The sequence below is a fragment of the Somniosus microcephalus genome, chromosome 4, assembly GCF_052327205.1.
Source record: "Somniosus microcephalus isolate GS21.2 chromosome 4, FLI_Smic_1.0, whole genome shotgun sequence".
NCBI classification, from domain to species: domain Eukaryota; kingdom Metazoa; phylum Chordata; class Chondrichthyes; order Squaliformes; family Somniosidae; genus Somniosus; species Somniosus microcephalus.
Window position 1 is genome coordinate 238,735,667 of NC_140990.1, and position 18,633 is coordinate 238,754,299.

Genomic DNA, 18,633 nt, shown 5'->3' on the forward strand with positions numbered 1-18,633 from the left:
CCAAACCCGCACTCTGAGGGCCGACAAAATTCAGCCCACAGAGTCTAAACCAGGAAGTATAAAGCAGGAAATATAAATTAGATTTAAATGACGTACAGAAAGCAAAATGAAGATTGGGAAATACAAATGGGATTAAGGGAGAGAGATAAAAGAGACAGACAGAAAAGGTAAAAAAACTAATTATTTTAATTTTTATTTCTTTAAATCTCCAGCACTAATTTTCTTGTGATGGAATGAGAATCCACACTTGTAAAATTAATTTTTCCGGACCAGAGAGGTTGTTCAGCAGTAATCAGCACTTATCGCGCCGTTAAAAACTCACTTACTCCTGAATGCACCAGCCCTAACTTTTTCCGCCGTTTTTAGTGCAGAACTAGTGGGCAAATATAGCAAGTTCAGGCTGTTGCAGTCATTTCAATGCCGAGTGTATCAGCGAGGACTGCAACAGTGCAATCTGTGGAGGAGCAGGGAATCTCTACCAGCAACTTCTGGATTTCTGCGTTTAACTGCTGAAATATGTGTACTCCAGAAGTTGCTTTTGCTGTCAGATTTTTTCTGTTATAACGGTAAGCGCTGATAGCCTCACCGTTACTCTCATTACAAATTCCGGGCCATTATATCTTTTTATCAAAATGGATCTGCTTTTGATATTGACAAATGACTTACCTTTCCAATCTTTTTTAGAAATGAAGATGAAATGAATGCTATTGAACAACGTAGTGAGTACTGAATGTCAACTACAATTTAAAAATGGATAGTAAATTTGAAGTGTGAACATGTCTTTGTGGTAACCTTGTGAAGTAACATTAACTTGTGGTGCTTTTCAGATGATGAAGATAAATGGCAAAGCATACAGGGACATTTCCTCAATATTAGCATTATGGCCATTCCATGTCTTTGTTCCATGGCACCAAGAGGCCTAGCACCTAATACCAGGTCAGTGGATTTAGAGAAGTAGGCCAATGTCTAGAATTTCTATCCTCCTCCGGTTTTGGATTAATTCCCAGAAATACGCACTTTGTGATGTGGATATTCTGGACCCTTATGAGGATATAGACTGCAGTTGACACAGTAATTTTATGGTTTGTAAATGGTTGCTGGTTCAGTCTGCTGAGGTCAAGGCTGAAATAATCATTGGATAATGTTCTGATTAGGCTAGATGACAAGTTTGATTTTAGAAAAGCACACCTGCCCCCATTACTCAAGGACAACGTGCAAACTTGCTTAGTTGATTCGTCTTAAATCTGTAAAGCATTTTTTTCAAAACACTTAGATGCTACAGACAAAACAAAAGCACAACACCAACCCTTTACAATGTTAAATCAGAATGCTATAGACTAGGATTATTCTGATTAAACACGCACATAAATGCTGTAACAAACTTGCAACATTTCTTTTTTGCTATTAGAAATGACCTTGAAGTGCATTGATAATAAATTTGTATGAATGCATTCATTGACTTTTATGTGTCAAAAGTACTGAGCTGTACTATTAACACAAGGCTAGAGATTGCTGTTGGCAATATTGGCAGACAAGCACTTAACACATTCATATGACCTGCGTATGACATTCCTCTGTCCACTATTTTAATGGTGTCATTAATCTATTTATTTTTAATGCTCATCCACTAATATCACCAATAGTCATTTCTAGCCTACAGACTCGTAAAAGTTCTAACCAGAAACAGTTTGCCGGAAAACAGTCTTTAATTCACTATTTAAATTGAACATAATGTGCATTCTATGAGTATTTAATGTTCTATTTTAGATTGGATAATGGAAGCATGTCACTTATTGCTGTCCGAAACAGTTCTCGAGCAGATTTTATAAAACACCTAAAACGATATGGTAACCTAAAGAATCAGGTAAACTCAAACATATGGTATTTTTTGTTAGATCCACTTAATTAATTTTCCTAGATTAATAAATAGTAAATTCTATAGACTTCTCCTAATTGTGTTAGCATGCTCAGTCCTCCTAAGGAGAATTAGTTTCCTGTCACAAGACATTAGGTACTGGATTGTTACTTAATATAAAATGCTGCACAGGCTAATCCAGATTAGCTCTTTTCAGCTTGTCTCCTTTTATTGGCATGATTTTATAATCCACTCTGTCAGTCTATAAATAATCATTTGCAGATCTGTCTGTGTTTTAAAGAAAAATGTATTTATGTTTCAGTCATCATCTCCAGTTTAGTATATTATGCTTTTGGGTTTTTATATTCGATAATTTCTTCAGGTGTGCGTCACAGACCACTCCTGTAAGGGAGTCCTCATTCCCTATGAACTACAGCATGTATGAACTTGTAAGCTAATGACTTGTGAGAAAAACAAAGAAAAGTGACTACCAAGAAGAATTGACAATGGTAGTTTAATTCAATTTTTAAATTTTAAGCTGGCAAAAAAAATAATAATTTACTCCTTTTTACATTGTCTTGTTGCTTATAGTTTAATTTTCCCTTTGTGGAGACATATACAGTCCAGGAAGTTAAAATTCGATCAAGGATCAAATACAGATGGGCCGATGAGACATCGGAAGAGAATGCTGATTTGCGCTCACGTCGCTCCTCTGTAATTTCTTTGAAAGGAAGTTGTCCATGGAATGTTGATGGCGACTTAATGGAGGAAACTTCAGAAGTTCATATAAAGTAAGCATTGACTATTTACAGATGCAACTGTCAGATGTTCACAACAACTCTTTACTGTTCATATTTGAATTTAGATATTTTTACACACTTTCATTTGAGGGTAACTTTGTGAGTGAAAAACATTCAAAATCCAAAAAGAGAACTAAAACTACCAAGTCACTTGGTTTTATTTTGTGAGCTGACATTTATTGAAGATCTCAGTTTAAATGGCACACAAGAAGTTGTATTACATTGTTTTATTAATGAACTGCAAACTTATGTTTGCAGCCCATGATGTATACTTTTAATTATTATTATTGAAATACTGGTGGCGTATAGAACAGGATCACAATGAAATGTCTCTTCTGAATTTTGTAAATTATTTTTTTCCACTTCACTTTCATAGGATCCACTCACAGCTAATTACTCTGTATGGAAAGAATATTGAAGAATGTGATGATCTCACAGTAAAGTGCAGTTGTCTATAGTGAAGATAATACCAAAAGATTCCTAGAGTGTTTGTAATTCATCGAGCTTTTCTGAAGGAGAGGGATCGGGATTATTTTCAGATCGTAACCGAAATGGAACTCTATGCAATCACTTTTACTTTTACTATACTTGATTAATATGTTATGCAAATATACAACTTAAAAGTATAATTTTAAAGTTTTGAAATTGTTTTCTGAAAAATGTACTTTTATGAGAATGTATCCATTGATTACCAATTTACATGCAACATTGGAGGAAGATTTCCAGTGTTTTTCTAGCATTTTCTGTTGTTTTTCCAGCTGAGTTTTTCCAGCATTTTCTGTTGTTATTTCGGATTTCCAGTGTGTTGTGTAGTGAAATTGTAAATATGTTTATATTACTGATTTTGTCACATGTAGCACACAGAACTCCCCCCCCCCCCCCCCACTATAGTGTAGTTCAAAGAAATTTCATGCTACAACCAAAAGAACAAGGATCTGTGTATGACCTTTTGATTTATTTTATACTGTATTCTACAAAATGATGGGAATATTATAGTAGGAAAGTGGTAGAATTTACAATAGTGGCAATTTCTGGAAATCTCTTCATGGTTTATTGTGAAAACACTGACAGGAAGATAATTTGGGGAATTTAAGGAATTGATTTTTAGTACACATTGTTTTTTGAGGTTAAGAAAATGAAGCTTTACGAACAAAATGTACATGATGAGAAGTGGAATTCTAAAAAAAAAATGCCTAAGTTTACTGTGTAGTGATCTAATTTATTTTAAAATCCTTTGCTACCCATTTTTGGATTTCCATATTACACAGTGTGCAGAAGGACTGTGTGTTTGGTATAAACTATGAATTTGGTCTACCGACGACTTTCTAAATTTCTTAACTGACTTTTGTACAAACGCCAAAATTCCTTTCGACTACCACTAGTTTATTATTTAATTATAATCTCTTATTAGTCTTCCTTCCACTAGAGGGAGAAGTGGAACTCTCCAAGCTAATAGCAATTCCCCTTAATTTGTCAGTTGTTCTGTTTTTCTTATCCAATCTTACAACACTTCAGGATTTAGACTGATTTTTTTTTACCCAGGAGCTTCAGAATGCAATTTCAGTAGGCATTCTAAGATTTGTATTTCGACTGGCATTAAATTGACAGCAAGACCAATTCTTTTGAAACAATTTGGAATAAGTTTATTAAACACACACTCATGCACATAGCCTATTGGACAAAACAACAGTCTACTGGTATCCTATGGACTCTACTTGATTACAACAAGTAAGGTAATGGGTTACAGATTTAAACAGACTTCTACTTCCCTCTTGAGTCAGGCAACGCACACGGTCTTCTTCCTTGCTTCTTGGTCTGGTCTGTGGAGGGGTCTTCCTGCTTTGTCGCGTGGTCATCAAGAGAGAGAGCGAGCGAGCTTGTCAAGCTTTTGGATTCCTTCTCTTATGTCTTTTAATGTCCATTGTCTCTAGTATAAATTGCTAAAAACCCAGGATTGGGTCTTAGTTTCATGGCAGTTCTTAATTGGCTTTCTTACTCATGCATCTGTCTGCAGAGGCTGGTGCCATTTCTTGATTAAGTTAATCGTCTTGTTAATACCTTTTAATGGCTCTGAGTTTCAATGGTGAGTTTTGATGGGTTTGTTTACCCTGAAGGTCATGCTGTCTCTGTGGGGGTTACCTTGTTTTGCAGGTTTCTTTTGTTACGTTTTGCGCCATTGCCTTGAGCTCCGCCCACCCAGAGGAGATACATACACATTAAATTCATCTTCATTACATACATCTTATATTAATAGTCTCGAGTCCATCACGCATCATAATTTTGACAAAACATACATTTTTATTCTTACACATTCCCCACCTTGAGGGGGGAATATCCTTTTTGACCCCTCATTTGGTTTCGGACTGCAGCAGAACAATAATAACAGGTATTTACTGAACAGAGGGTACTCTTTTTGTTTGGACCCCCAAAAAAAAAACAATTGGACTGTAAATAAACAAAAGTTCAACTAAAACTTAACAAATCAAATTAAAATTTGGTTTTCCGGGTTGCTAATGCACTCCAGTCCCCGCGGCGCCCACCGGTCGCGGAAATACTCAAGCGTGCCGGCAGACACCGCGTGCTCCATCTCCAGGGCCACCCGGGTGCGAACATGGCCGCAGAAGAGAGGTAGGCAATCCGGCTGGACGACCCCCTCGGCCACCCACTGCCTGGACCAATTGATGGCTCTTTTAGCCAGGCCCAGGAGCAGGCCCACAAGGAGGTCCTCCAACCTGTCCGCTCCCCTCCGCACCAGGTGACTATAGGTCAAGAGCGTGGGACTGAAGTGCAACCAAAAATTGAGGAGCAGCCCCTTCAAGTAGTGAAAGAGGGGCTGCAACCTCTCACACTCCATATAAACGTGAAACACGGACTCCTCCAGGCCGCAAAAAATGCAGGCGGCCTGGGAGTCTGTGAACCTACTTAAAACCTTATTGCACGGGACCGCTCCGTGCAACACCCTCCAGGCCAAGTCCCCGATGGAACAAGGGAGGACTCCCGCGTAGAGAGGCCTCCATTGGGGACCTCCGCCACAGCCAGTCGGCAAGACGCCACGCCAAGGCGTGTCCGGACGGTAGACGAAGATGGCAAAGTGGAGAGTGTGCAGGAGCAGCCCGTACAGGAAACCCCTCCGCGCGGAATGAAAAGGCACGGAGGGTATTTCCTCGAGAGGGCTCAAGTTGTGAGGCGCCGGTTCCCGAGGGGAGTTTCGGGGCTGGGTGCCGATGAGGAATTCCGTCCGAACGGGGGTAAGCTCGGACGGGATCGCCCCACGTGCTTGAGCCGCCTCGATACACCTAGTGGAGTCGGGGCCCAGTGCCGCTTTCACCGATTCAATGGCTTCGACCGCGAGCCGGACGTTGTCCCAGGACAGGCGCCGCGCCAGCCCGCTCCTCCGCCATCGAGCAGGTCCCCGACTCTGGTCACTTTGCCAGGCACAGCCCTGCCCTCCGCCAGCCGCCCGAACCCGCGTTCGTGGCGGTGCGAATTCCTGAGCAGCGGCTCCCAAATGAGAGCCACCGCTCCTGACGGGGGAGAGCTCCGCCTGGAAGCGATGTAGTTCCAAACCCATAGCAGTTCCTGGTAGAAGACAGGCAGCTCCCGCAGGCCGGCACGCCTGCCGCTCACTTTCGCGAACAGGAGCTGCGTGTCGTAATTGAGGCCGTGCAGCTGGCGGAAGAAAAGCGTCGCCAGCGCACACCATCTCGGAGGATTCTCGACGTACAGGTATCTCTGCAGCGTCTGAAGACGGAAAGTCGCAGCCTGGGTGCGAAGGCACACCAGCGCCTGACCGCCCTCCCTAAGTGGGAGACACAGAACCGCAGCAGAGACCCAGTGCTTCCCTTTGTCCCAGAAGAAGTCGATGAGCTTCTTCTGCATCTTGGCGACAAACACAGGGGGAGGGATTAAAGTGACCAACCCGTACCACAACATGGCGGCCACCAGCTGGTTTATGACCAGCGCTCGACCCCTGTAGGACAACACTCGGAGCAGTCCTGTCCAGTGTCCTAGGCGAGTGGTGACTTTGGCCTCCAGCTCTTGCCAGTTCGCCGGCCAGACGTCCTCGGCAGGGCAAAGGTAGACTCCCAAATAGAGGAGGTGCGTGGTGCTCCAGGCCTGAACTCCTCCGGCAGGGCGCCCACCCGCCACTGACCCACCAGGAGTCTGGAACATTTCTCCCAGTTGATCTTGGCGGAGGATGCGTCCGAGTAAATCTGCTGGTATTCCCGCATCCTCCGCAAGTCAGCGGGATCCGTGACCGTGAGGAGCATGTCATCGGCGTAAGCCGAGAGGACCACCTCCACGCCCAGCCCTTGCAGAGCCAGTCCCGTCAACCTCTTCTGCAAGAGGCGCAGGAAAGGCTCCACGCAAATGGCGTATAACTGACCGGACATGGGGCATCCCTGACGCACCCCCCTCCCGAAGCGAAGGGGCGTCGTCAAGGACCCGTTAACTTTAATCAGACACTCCGCGGCGGCGTACAGAAGTCAGATCCGGGCGACGAAATGCGTCCCGAACCCGAATGCGCGCAGAGTCCCGAAGAGACACTCGTGATCCACCCTGTCGAACGCCTTCTCCTGATCCAGGGAAAGGAAGGCGACCGACAGACCAGCCCTCTGGGAGTGGTGGACCAAATCCCAGACCAGATGGATGTTATCGTGGATGGTCCGGCCCGGGACCGTGTAGCACTGGTCGGGGTGGATCATGTGGGCCAGCACGGTGCCAAGGCGAGCAGACATGGCCCTGGCAAAGATTTTATAGTCCGTGCTGAGGAGGGAGACCGGGCGCCAGTTCTTAAGGAGGCGGAGATCGCCCTTCTTAGGCAGCAGGACAATGACTGCCCTGCGCCAAGAGAGGGGCATCTCCCCGGTCGCCAAACTTTCCCCCAGGACCCGTGCGTAGTCGCCCCCCAAGACGTCCTAGAACGCCCTGTGGAACTCCACGGTCAGCCCGTCCAGCCCCGGGGACTTTCCCCTAGAGACCTGGCGGAGGGCGCCAGGCTTAGCGGATCGTCCAATTTTTCGGCGCCCTCCGGGCTGACCTTCGGCAGGTCCTCCCACAAAACTCTGCGTGCATCCTCGCTGGACAGATCCGGAGAGAACAGAGCCCCGTAATAGGCGCAGGTCTCCGCGCTGATTCCCTCTGGATCCAAGACCAGTGACCCGTCATCGGCCAGCAGCCCCAAGAGCTGCTTACGGACCCCCCCGTCTTTTTTCCAGCGAGTAGAAGAAGGGGGAACCGCGACCTCACGTACGCGCCTCGGGACCCGATGAGCTGCATGTCCTTCAGCGCGCCCTTCTTCTCTTCGTACACCTTCAGCAGGGCCGGGTCCTTGACGACCTGACCGAGACGGGACTCCAAGTCGAGCACCTCCTTCTCCAACCGCCTGACACGGGCCTGCCGTCTCTTCGTCGACCCCTTCGCGTACTCCTGACAGAAGAGACGGATGTGAGCCTTGCCCACGTCCCACCATAGCCTCAAGGAGGGGAAGCCCCCCCGGCTTCCTTCTCCAGTCGGCCCAGAACCGACGAAGCGAATCCCGGAACCGCGCGTCCTCCAGCAGCAGGTTGTTAAAATGCCAGTACGTGGACAGCCCCCCGCGCGCGCAGCGGAGTGAGCTCCGCCCACACCAGGTGGTGGTCCGTGCACAGCACCGGCCGCATGGAAGCCGCCGGAACGCAGGAGATGTACGCCCGGGAAATGTAGAGGCGGTCGATTCTGGACGTTCCTCCCCCAGCCCTCACGCTAGTGAAGGCGCTGGAGTCTGGGTGGAGATTTCGCCAGACGTCCACCAAGTCGAAGGACCCGACCAGGTCCCTCAACTTCTCCATCGCCGCCGGGCTTCGTGGGGGACCCGAACGGTCCCTCGCCTCGAGGGTGCAGTTAAAATCCCCCCCGAGGATGACGCACTCACCCGCGTCGACGGAGCCCAAAAGAGCGGACACTTCTTCGAAGAAGCGCACATGCTGCGCACTGGTCTGAGGGGCGTACACGTTCACTAGATGGAGCGGCACGCCCCCCAGGTGAACAGTGACCTGGAGCAAGCGGCCCGGCACGTGCTCCTTGACCCCAAAGATCTCCGGCTGAAAATGCGGGGCCAGCAAGATAGCCACCCCGCTAGAATTGTTGGAGAGGTGACTCATGCTGATCCCTCGTTGCCACTCCAGGAGCCATGTGGCTTCGTCTCCCGGAACAGTGTGGGTTTCTTGCAGGAAACACACCGCATACTTCCCGTCCCGAAGGACCGAGAAGTTGTTGAATCTGCGGCGCGCCTCCCTGCTGCCGTTGATGTTGAGGCTGGCTACGGTTATCTTCATGTCAGAAGCATAGTGCAACCTCTACCTACACCTAACGGGGAGAGGGAGCGCAGCCGCTGGTCAGCCGCCACTTCCTCAGCAGCCCAGTGAGAAACGTTCTGAGCCGACGCAGCTCCAGCGGGTCCACGCCCTCGTCCGCGCCCATGATTTTAACGGCGGCGCGGACGGACACGATGAGCAGCGCGAGCTCCGACCACCTGTCGAGGGCCAGCCGGATCTTATTTTGCCGACCCTGGCATGTGGCCATAAAGTCCCGGAGTTCCCTTACGGGAATGAGGAGAGACTCGGCGAGGGGCACAAGGTCATCCAGCGCCTCATTGACGGTGGAGTCCAAATCGTCCTCCGTGCCCATCACCGAGTCCCCATCCTCCTCCAGGGGGTCGTCACCAGCAGCCGACCCGTCCGTCGCGCAGTACGCAGCGAATGGTTCGGCCGCACCAGCCGGCCCCGCCTCCGCCCGGATCCCACCCCCAGGATCGGCGGCAGAGGATTCCTCCCTTGGCTCCTCTAGGGGCGCCGGGCCAGAAGACGGCGGCGGTTCGGAGTCCCCCCGCGCCTCAGACGCCAGAACGACCGGAGAAACCGGGGAGAGAACAATTCCCAGCTCCTCCAGTACGTCCGGCTCCAGAGATGCACCCAGGGGGCCATCCTCCTCCCTGCCACCAGCCTCCGACCCAGCGGATGGGGTGTTTTCAATTAAAACCTCCACTGGGACGAGCAGCCCCTGGGAGATGTCCGGGTCGTATTGGGCGAGCTCATTTTCCTCGAGCTCGCCCGACCCAGACCCCAGGCCGCCCGACCCAGCAAGGGGTAACGGCACCGATAAAATGTAAATCACCGCCACGGGTTGTCCCGCGCCCTCCCCCACGGGCAGGGTCTCGTCCCCATCCCCGGGAGGCACATGCCGGACAGACCCATCTGCCTCAGCCTCCCGAGGGACAGGGGACCCCTGCCGATCGCCAGTGGTAATGACAGTGGGGGGGAGGGGGCGCAGTACCCGCGGCGGGCGACGACTCCCCCTGCTCGGAGGGACCTTCCTCCCCCCGGTCCTCCTCCTCTTCCAGGGGGTCGCGCCTTTTTAACGCGGAGGGAGGGAGGGGGACCTCCATGTCTGCAGGGGCCTCCTCGTCCGCTCCCTCTGGCGGAGCAGGTTTGTCGGGTTCCTCGGGCCCGAGCCCGGCCGCAGGTATTGGCGTTTCCGCTACGGCGGTTGCGGCCACAGGCTCGGGCACGAGGCCCCTCCCACTCGTGTCTGCCCCGATTAACTTCGCGAGGAGCGCGGGTGTAAGGGGTAAGGGCTGGCCATCCACGGGGGACCCGCCCTAAGGTGTTTATTTTCTCGCGGCGCCTTCTTTCTGGTCGGACGTGCTCCCTCCCACCCGCCGGAGGCCTTGGTGGCATCGGCCCCCGACGTGGACCGCGCATCAGACGTTCCCGACGCGCGGGCAGATCCGGGGGGAGGAGCGGCGGCGGCGCCAGCCTCGTCCGCACGAGATGATCCGGCGGCCTTGGAGGCGGGGCAGTTTTTCCGGATGTGCCCCACCTCCTTGCAGGCGTGGCACCGCACACCGTCCGACATCCAGAAGACGCGATAGGCGGTCCCCTCATGGTGGACGACGAACACCAAGTCGGTGTCCTCCTCCCGCGCCAGCTGAATAAACAGCTGGCGCCGGAAGGAGAAGACGTGGTGAAGGCTGGCTTCCCGGAAGCCGAGCGGGATGGGCGTGATCCCCGACCTCACCTCCCCAAGTTGGCATAAATGGGGGAGGAGGAGCTCACCAGGAACATAGGGCGGGACGTTCGAGATGACGATCCTCTGCGCGGTGGCCTCGAGAGGATCCACCGGCAGGAAGGTCCCGCCCACGGTGAGCCCCTTGGCGACGGCCAGGGACACCGCCCGCTCCGACCCCAGGAAGAACACAGCCTTCCCGTACATTTTTGAGGCCGCGACGATGGCTGACGGGCCGACAACCCCAGCCATGGCTTTAACGCAGGCCTCAGTGGTCATAGTGGGGTGAGTGTAGCTCTTCACCCCAAGCTTTTTTGTCATAAATTTAAAAGGTGATGGGGCAGCGGGAGCAGCTGTGGCTGCCACTCCCGCATAAGTCCTGGCTGGCCCCGCCACCGGCGAAGATACAGTCACCATTATGGGGTGTTTTTATATGGGCTACACTCACCCCAAGTCACAGGCCTGAAGGTGTTAATGGCCTCAGGTATTTTTGGTCCTCTATTGAGCAGAGGAGCTGTTTAAAATGAAGACACACCTCTCCCCTTACTGATTGAAATTGGGAGAGGGGCCTTCTCCCCTCTGCTCAATAGGCAATTAATAAAAAGAGATGAAATTGAGGTGCCTCAGAGAAATAGGCAGAGAGAGACAAAGAGAGAGAGAGAGGGGGGTTGGGAAGGAGGGAGGCCGCAAGGGCAGGGTTGCCACTCAGGATGGTGGGTGGGTGGGTGTTGGCAGGGGTGCACTCTCCGATGGGAATTTTAAGACTTTGATGGTGGTGGTCTTCTGGCAGGGGGAGAAAGATGCCTTCACCTGGGAAAGCTGGAGATGCCCCAGGCTCAGTCCCACACCAGGTCTTAATGATGTAATTGGACTTCACCTAGGCAGCTCCAGCTGTCCCAGGTCAGGCAATAGAAGGGGTGCTTATTAGTGGTGTGTGTGGCCTAGCTTTTAACAAGAGCCACACACACACACAGACACCCCTTGATGATCCGGCCTTGTTTCTTCTTTTCTCCCCCCACCTAAAATACAAAGTCTTTGGGAGAGTGCCCCAAATAACACCCACCTGTAGATGTTCAGAAAAGATGATGTTGTTCTTCCCTCCTTCCAAACAGTTGGCTGTTGATGGTGGTTGCTCACCCCTCTCTCCCTCTCCTGAATTGGAGGCCAATTTGGGGAAGCAGTGATAGGAAAGGCCTCTCCCCTGGTTGGTGTTGTTGCTGGCCTCCCTTCTCCTTCTCTTCCTCTGTCCTCTCTCTCCAGGCACCTCTGTTGATGTGATGATGATGGTGATGGTGGTGGCCTATCATTGTCCTCCTCTTCCTGGTCAGGAGACCACCACTTTCCACTCTCCTGGTTTGGCTGCTCCTTCTCCTCCTGCTGCCTGAGGCAGCTGCACAGCCAGAAATGCTGGAACAGAGGGTACTCTTTTTGTTTGGACCCAAAAAAATCCCAATTGGACTGTAAATAAACAAAAGTTCAACTAAAACTTAACAAAACAAATCAAATTAAAATTTGATTTTCCGGGTTGATAATGCACTCCAGTCCCCGCGGCGCCCACCAGTCGCGGAAATACTCAAGCGCGCCGGCGGACACCACGTGCTCCATCTCCTGGGCCATCCGGGCGCGAACATGGCCGCGGAAGAGAGGCAGGCAATCCGGCTGGACGACCCCCTCGACCGCCCGCTGCCTGGACCAATTGATGGCTCTTTTAGCCAGGCCCAGGAGCAGGCCCACAAGGAGGTCCTCCAACCTGTCCACTCCCCTCCGCACCGGGTGACCGTAGATCAAGAGCGTGGGACTGAAGTGCAACCAAAAATCGAGGAGCAGCCCCTTCAAGTAGTGAAAGAGGGGCTGCAACCTCACACACTCCATATAAACGTGAAATACGGACTCCTCCAGGCCACAAAAAATGCAGGCGGCCTGGGAGTCCGTGAACCTACTTAAAACCTTATTGCACGGGACCGCTCCGTGCAACACCCTCCAGGCCAAGTCCCCGATGGAACAAGGGAGGATTCCCGCGTAGAGAGCCCTCCATTGGGGACCTCCGCCACCGCCAGTCAGCAAGATGCCACGCCAAGGCGTGTCCGGACGGTAGACAAAGATGGTAAAGTGGAGAGTGTGCAGGAGCAGCCCGTACGGAAAACCCCTCCGCGCGGAATGAAAAGGCACGGAGGGTATTTCCTCGAGACGGCTCAAGTTGTGAGGCGCCGGTTCCCGAGGGGAGTTTCGGGGCCGGGCGCCGATGAGGCATTCCGTCCGAACGGGGGTAAGCTCAGACGGGATCGCCCCACGTGCTTGAGCCGCCTCGATACACCTAGTGGAGTCGGGGCCCAGTGCCGCTTTCACCGATTCGATGGCTTCGACCGCGAGCCGGACGTTGGCCCAGGACAGGCGCCGTGCCAGCTCCTCCAGCGCCATCCAGCCCGCTCCTCTGCCACCGAGCAGGTCCCCGACTCTGGTCACCTTGCCAAGCACAGCCCTGCCCTCCGCCAGCCGCCCAAACCCACGTTCGTGGAGGTGCGCATTCCTGAGCAGCGGCTCCCGAAGGAGAGCCGCCGCTCCTGACGGGGGAGAGCTCCGCCTGGAAGCGACGTAGTTCCAAACCCATAGCAGTTCCTGGTAGAAGACAGGCAGCTCCCGCAGGCCGGCACGCCTGCTGCCCACTTTCGTGAACAGGAGCTGCGTGTTGTAATTGAGGCCGTGCAGCTGGCGGAAGAAAAACGTCGCCAGCGCACACCATCTCGGAGGATTCTCGACGTACAGGTATCTCTGCAGCGTCTGAAGATGGAAAGTCGCAGCCTGGGTGCGAAGGCACACCAGCGCCTGACCGCCCTCCCTAAGCGGGAGACACAGAACCGCGGCAGAGACCCATTGCTTCCTTTTGTCCCAGAAGAAGTCGATGAGCTTCTTCTGCATCTTGGCGACAAACGCAGGGGGAGGGATCAAAGTGACCAACCGGTACCACAACATGGCGGCCACCAGCTGGTTTATGACCAGCGCTCGACCCCTGTAGGACAACACTCGGAGCAGTCCTGTCCAGTGTCCTAGGCGAGTGGTGACTTTGGCCTCCAGCTCTTGCCACTTCGCCGGCCAGGCGTCCTCGGCAGGGCAAAGGTAGACTCCCAAATAGAGGAGGTGCGTGGTGCTCCAGGCGAAAGGCCTGAACTCCTCCGGCAGGGAGTCCACCCGCCACTGACCCACCAGGAGTTCGGAACATTTCTCCCAGTTGATCTTGGCGGAGGATGCGTCCGAGTAAATCTGCTGGCATTCCCGCATCCTCCACAAGTCAGCGGGATCCGTGACCGTGAGGAGCACGTCATCGGCGTAAGCCGAGAGGACCACCTCCGCGCCCAGCCCTTGCAGAGCCAGTCCCGTCAACCTCTTCCGCAAGAGGCGCAGGAAAAGCTCCACGCAAATGGCGTATAACTGACCGGACATGGGGCATCCCTGACGCACCCCCATCCCGAAGCGAAGGGGCGCCGTCAAGGACCCGTTAACTTTAATCAGACACTCCGCGGCGGCGTACAGAAGTCGGGTCCAGGCGACGAAATGCGCGCAGAGTCCCGAAGAGATACTCGTGATCCACCCTGTCGAACGCCTTCTCCTGATCCAGGGAAAGGAAGGCGACGACAGACCAGCCCTCTGGGAGTGGTGGACCAGGTCCCGGACCAGATGGATGTTATCGTGGATGGTCCGGCCTGGGACCGTGTAGGACTGGTCGGGTGGATCATGTGGACAGCACGGTGCCAAGGCAAGCAGACATGGCCCTGGCAAAGATTTTATAGTCCATGCTGAGGAGGGAGACCGGGCGCCAATTCTTAAGGAGGCGGAGATCGCCCTTCTTAGGCAGCAGGACAATGACCGCCCTGCGCCAAGAGAGGGGCATCTCCCCGGTCGCCAAACTTTCCCCCAGGAACCGCGCGTAGTCGCCCCCCAAGACGTCCCAGAATGCCCTGTGGAACTCCACGGTCAGCCCGTCCAGCCCCGGGGACTTTCCCCTACAGAGCTGGCGGGGGGCGCCGGTCAGCTCCGCCAGGCTTAGCGGAGCGTCCAATTTTTTGGCGCCCTCCGGGCTGACCTTCGGCAGGTCCTCCCACAAAACTTTGCGTACATCCTCGCTGGACGGATCCGGAGAGAACAGAGCCCCGTAATAGGCGCGGGTCTCCGCGCTGATTCCCTCCGGATCCGACACCAGTGATCCGTCGTCAGCCAGCAGCCCCAAGAGCTGCTTACGGACCCCCCGTCTTTTTTCCAGCGAGTAGAAGAAGGGGGAGCCGCGGTCCAGGTCCTGCAGGAGCTGGATCCACGACCTCACGTACGCGCCTCGGGACCCGATGAGCTGCAGGTCCTTCAGCGCGCCCTTCTTCTCTTCGTACACCTTCCGCAGGGCCGGGTCCTCGACGACCTGACCGAGACGGGACTCCAGGTCGAGCACCTCCTTCTCCAACCGCCCGACCCGGGCCTCCCGCCTCTTGGTCAACCCCTTTGCGTACTCCTGACAGAAGAGACGGATGTGAGCCTTGCCCACGTCCCACCATAGCCTCAAGGAGAGCTAGCCCCCCCGGCTTCCTTCTCCAGTCGGCCCAGAACCGACGAAATGAATCCCGGAACCGCGCGTCCTCCAGCAGCAGGTCATTAAAATGCCAGTACGCAGACCCCCCCCACGCGCGCAGCGGAGTGAGCTCCGCCCACACCAGGTGGTAGTCCGTGCACGGCACCGGCCGCATGGATGCCGCCGGAATGCAGGAGACGTACGCCCGGGAAATGTAGAGGCGTTCGATTCTGGACCTTCCTCCCCCAGACCTCACGCTAGTGAAGGCGTTAGAGTCGGGGTGGAGATTTCGCCAGACGTCCACCAAGTCGAAGGACCCGACCAGGTCCCTCAACTTCTCCATCGCCGCCGGGCTTCGCGGGGGACCCGAACGGTCCCTCGCCTTGAGGGTGCAGTTAAAATCCCCCCCGAGGATGACGCACTCGCCCGCGTCGACGGAGCCCAAAAGAGCGGACACTTCTTCGAAGAAGCGCACTTGCTGCGCACTGGCCTGAGGGCCGTACACATTCACTAGATGGAGCGGCACGCCCCCCAGGCGAACAGTGACCTGGAGCAAGTGGCCCGGCACGTGCTCCTTGACCCCAAAGATCTCTGGCTGAAAATGCGCAGCCAGCAAGATAGCCACCCCGCCAGAATTGTTGGAGACGTGACTCATGCTGACCCCTCCTTGCCACTCCAGGAGCCATGTGGCTTCATCTCCCGGAACGGTGTGGGTTTCTTGCAGGAAACACACCGCATACTTCCCGTCCCAAAGGACCGAGAAGTTGTTGAATCTGCGGCGCGCCTCCCTGCTGCCGTTGATGTTGAGGCTGGCTATGGTTATCTTCATGTCAGAAGCATAGTGCAACCTCTACCTACACCTAACGGGGGGAGGGAGCGCAGCCGCTGGTCAGCCGCCACTTCCTCAGCAGCCCAGTGAGAAACGTTCTGAGCCGACGCAGCTCCAGCGGGTCCACGCCCTCGTCCGCGCCCATGATTTTAACGGCGGCACGGACGGACACGATGAACAGCGCCAGCTCCGACCACCTGTCGAGGGCCAGCTGGATCTTATTTTGCCGACCCCGGCACGTGGCCATAAAGTCCCGGAGTTCCCTTACGGGAATGAGGAGAGACTCGGCGAGGGGCACGAGGTCATCCAGCACCTCGTGGACGGTAGAGTCCAAATCGTCCTCTGTGCCCATCACCGAGTCCCCATCCTCCTCCAGGGGGTCGTCACCAACGGCCGACCCGTCCGTCACGCAGTGCGCAGCGAACGGCTCGGCCGCACCAGCAGGCCCCGCCTCCGCCCGGATCCCACCCCCAGGATCGGCGGCAGAGGATTCCTCCCTGGGCTCCTCTAGGGGCGCCGGGCCAGAAGACGGCGGCGGTTCAGAGTCCCCCCCCGCCTCAGACTCCAGAACGACCGGAGAAACCGGGGAGAGAACAATTCCCAGCTCCTCCAGTACGTCCGGCACCAGAGACACAGCCAGAGGGCCATCCTCCTCCCCGCCACCAGCCTCCGACCCAGCGGATGGGGTGTTTTCAATTAAATCCTCCATTGGGACGAGCAACCCCTGGGAGATGTCCGGGTCGCATCGGGCGAGCTCATTTTCCTCGAGCTCGCCCGACCCAGACCCCAGGCCACCCGACCCGGCGAGGGGTAACGGCACCGATAAAATGTCAATAGCCGCGGGTTGTTCCGCGACCCCCCCCCACGAGCAGGGTCTCGTCCCCATCCCCGGGAGTCACGTGCCGGACAGACACAACTGCCTCAGGCGACCCCTGCCGATCGCTGGTGATGACGACAGCGGGGGGGTGGGGGCGCAGTACCCGCGGCTGGCAAAGACTCCTCCTGCTCGGAGGGACCTTCCTCCTCCCGGTCCTCCTCCTCTTCCAGGGGGACGCGCCTTTTTAGCACGGAGGGAGCGAGGGAGACCTCCATGTCTGCAGGGGCCTCCTCGTCCGCTCCCTCCGGCGGAGCAGGTTTGTCGGGTTCCTCGGGCCCGAGCCCGGCCGCAGGTATTGGCGTTTCCGCTACGGCGGTTGCGGCCACAGGTATTTTGATTTTTACGGTTACTCTTGGGAATGACCCGGACCTCGTGTGGTCAAGGAAAAGCCATATTTGTTTTTCTCAAAGCACTTCACCAACCCTTGGTGTCTTAAACTCATCCGTGGCCAGTTGAGGGTCACCCCTCCCTCCCCTAGGTAAGGAATACCAGTGGAGTTGGTCACAATCAAACTCAGAGGTTCTCTGTGATCCATCCCCGGATCTATATGGTTATCGAACTGAACCTCGAATTAATGTCCTAACGGACCCATTCCATTGGCATACTTAGTACAATAACATCTCCAGCGGAGACCCTCCCCTTCCCGTACTTCCAGTGCACCGTCGCTATTCAAAGCACATTCATAACATTCGTAAGTCAATTCATAACATTCGTAAGTCATGCTGCAGCTCCTGCTTCCCCATTTTCCCTCGGCTTCGGTCATGACCAGTATTGTCCCGACTATCATAAGGCTCCATATCATAGTCCTGTGGGAAACAAGATCAGTGTAGTGTTTACCCTTTGGCAGTTTTTAACTGGTTAACATGATACCATTTCTTGTACTTAACGCCCTTTTTCCCCGGTAACTGGTTCAAATAAACAGCGGGGTTCAATTGGTCTATAATCGTATGCGGTCCCCACCACCTGGGCTCAAAGTCATGCTTCTTTTCCCCATAATTTGGAATCATTATGGTGTCCCCATCCTGATAAAAGGACGTACTTTCTTGTCAAAGTACCTTTTAATTTGTCATTTTGACTTCCCCATTTTCATGGCCACAAGTGGTGAGCAATATGTAGTTTGCGTTTTATCCCCAACATTTCCTGCAGGGGTAAAAATCTTACCAGTAAAGTGCGAACCTTGATCACTGTCCACTTGTACCGGTACTCCCCACCTACAAAACACATGATTTAATAGTGCTTTGGTTGCCGTGATTGCGGTGTTGGAGTGGCAGGGGAATGCTTCGATCCATTTAGTGGATTGATCCACCACCACTAGGGCATGCCGAAAATTACCTTGAGCCTGTGGAAGTGGCCCAATGAAGTCTATCTGGAGGTGAGTCCATGGCCCTTGAGGTGGGGGCGCGCTTTGAAGCAAGGCTCGGTTAGTACACGTGGGAGGATTGTGCTGCAGGCACGGTAGGCATCGTGCCACATATAGGTTGATTGTTGTCCTCATGGAAGGCCACCAAGCTGTGGATGCTACCTTATAGAAGGTTACCTGGGCTGAATAGTGCCCTGGCATGGGAGTGAAAGTGGGAGAGCAGTTCCTGACCCACCTCTGGTGGAATACACACCACCGGGCAGGCGTATGGCTTTCTTTTGAACATCAGCAACTGCTCCGCTGAGTCAGGGGTA

General features: G+C 53.6%; 1 protein-coding gene across 10 annotated transcripts in view; it reads left to right on the forward strand.

The window, feature by feature from the left end:
- cerkl (CERK like autophagy regulator) overlaps positions 1 to 4,272 on the forward strand; it is a 270,368-nt gene extending 266,096 nt beyond the window's left edge. For 5 of the 10 annotated variants that reach the window (XM_085985972.1, XM_085985971.1, XM_085985969.1 and 2 more), the window contains 5 exons: positions 685 to 719; positions 828 to 936; positions 1,768 to 1,864; positions 2,447 to 2,646; positions 3,032 to 4,272. In XM_085985972.1, coding sequence (XP_085842098.1) covers positions 685 to 719; positions 828 to 936; positions 1,768 to 1,864; positions 2,447 to 2,646; positions 3,032 to 3,113 — 523 coding nt within the window. In that variant the 3' untranslated portion in view covers positions 3,114 to 4,272. Of the gene's footprint in view, positions 1 to 684; positions 720 to 827; positions 937 to 1,767; positions 1,865 to 2,237; positions 2,647 to 3,031 lie in introns of those variants that run through there. The other 5 variants (XR_015078153.1, XM_085985966.1, XR_015078154.1 and 2 more) reach the window with 5 other exon arrangements.
- Positions 4,273 to 18,633: the final 14,361 nt, after the last annotated feature.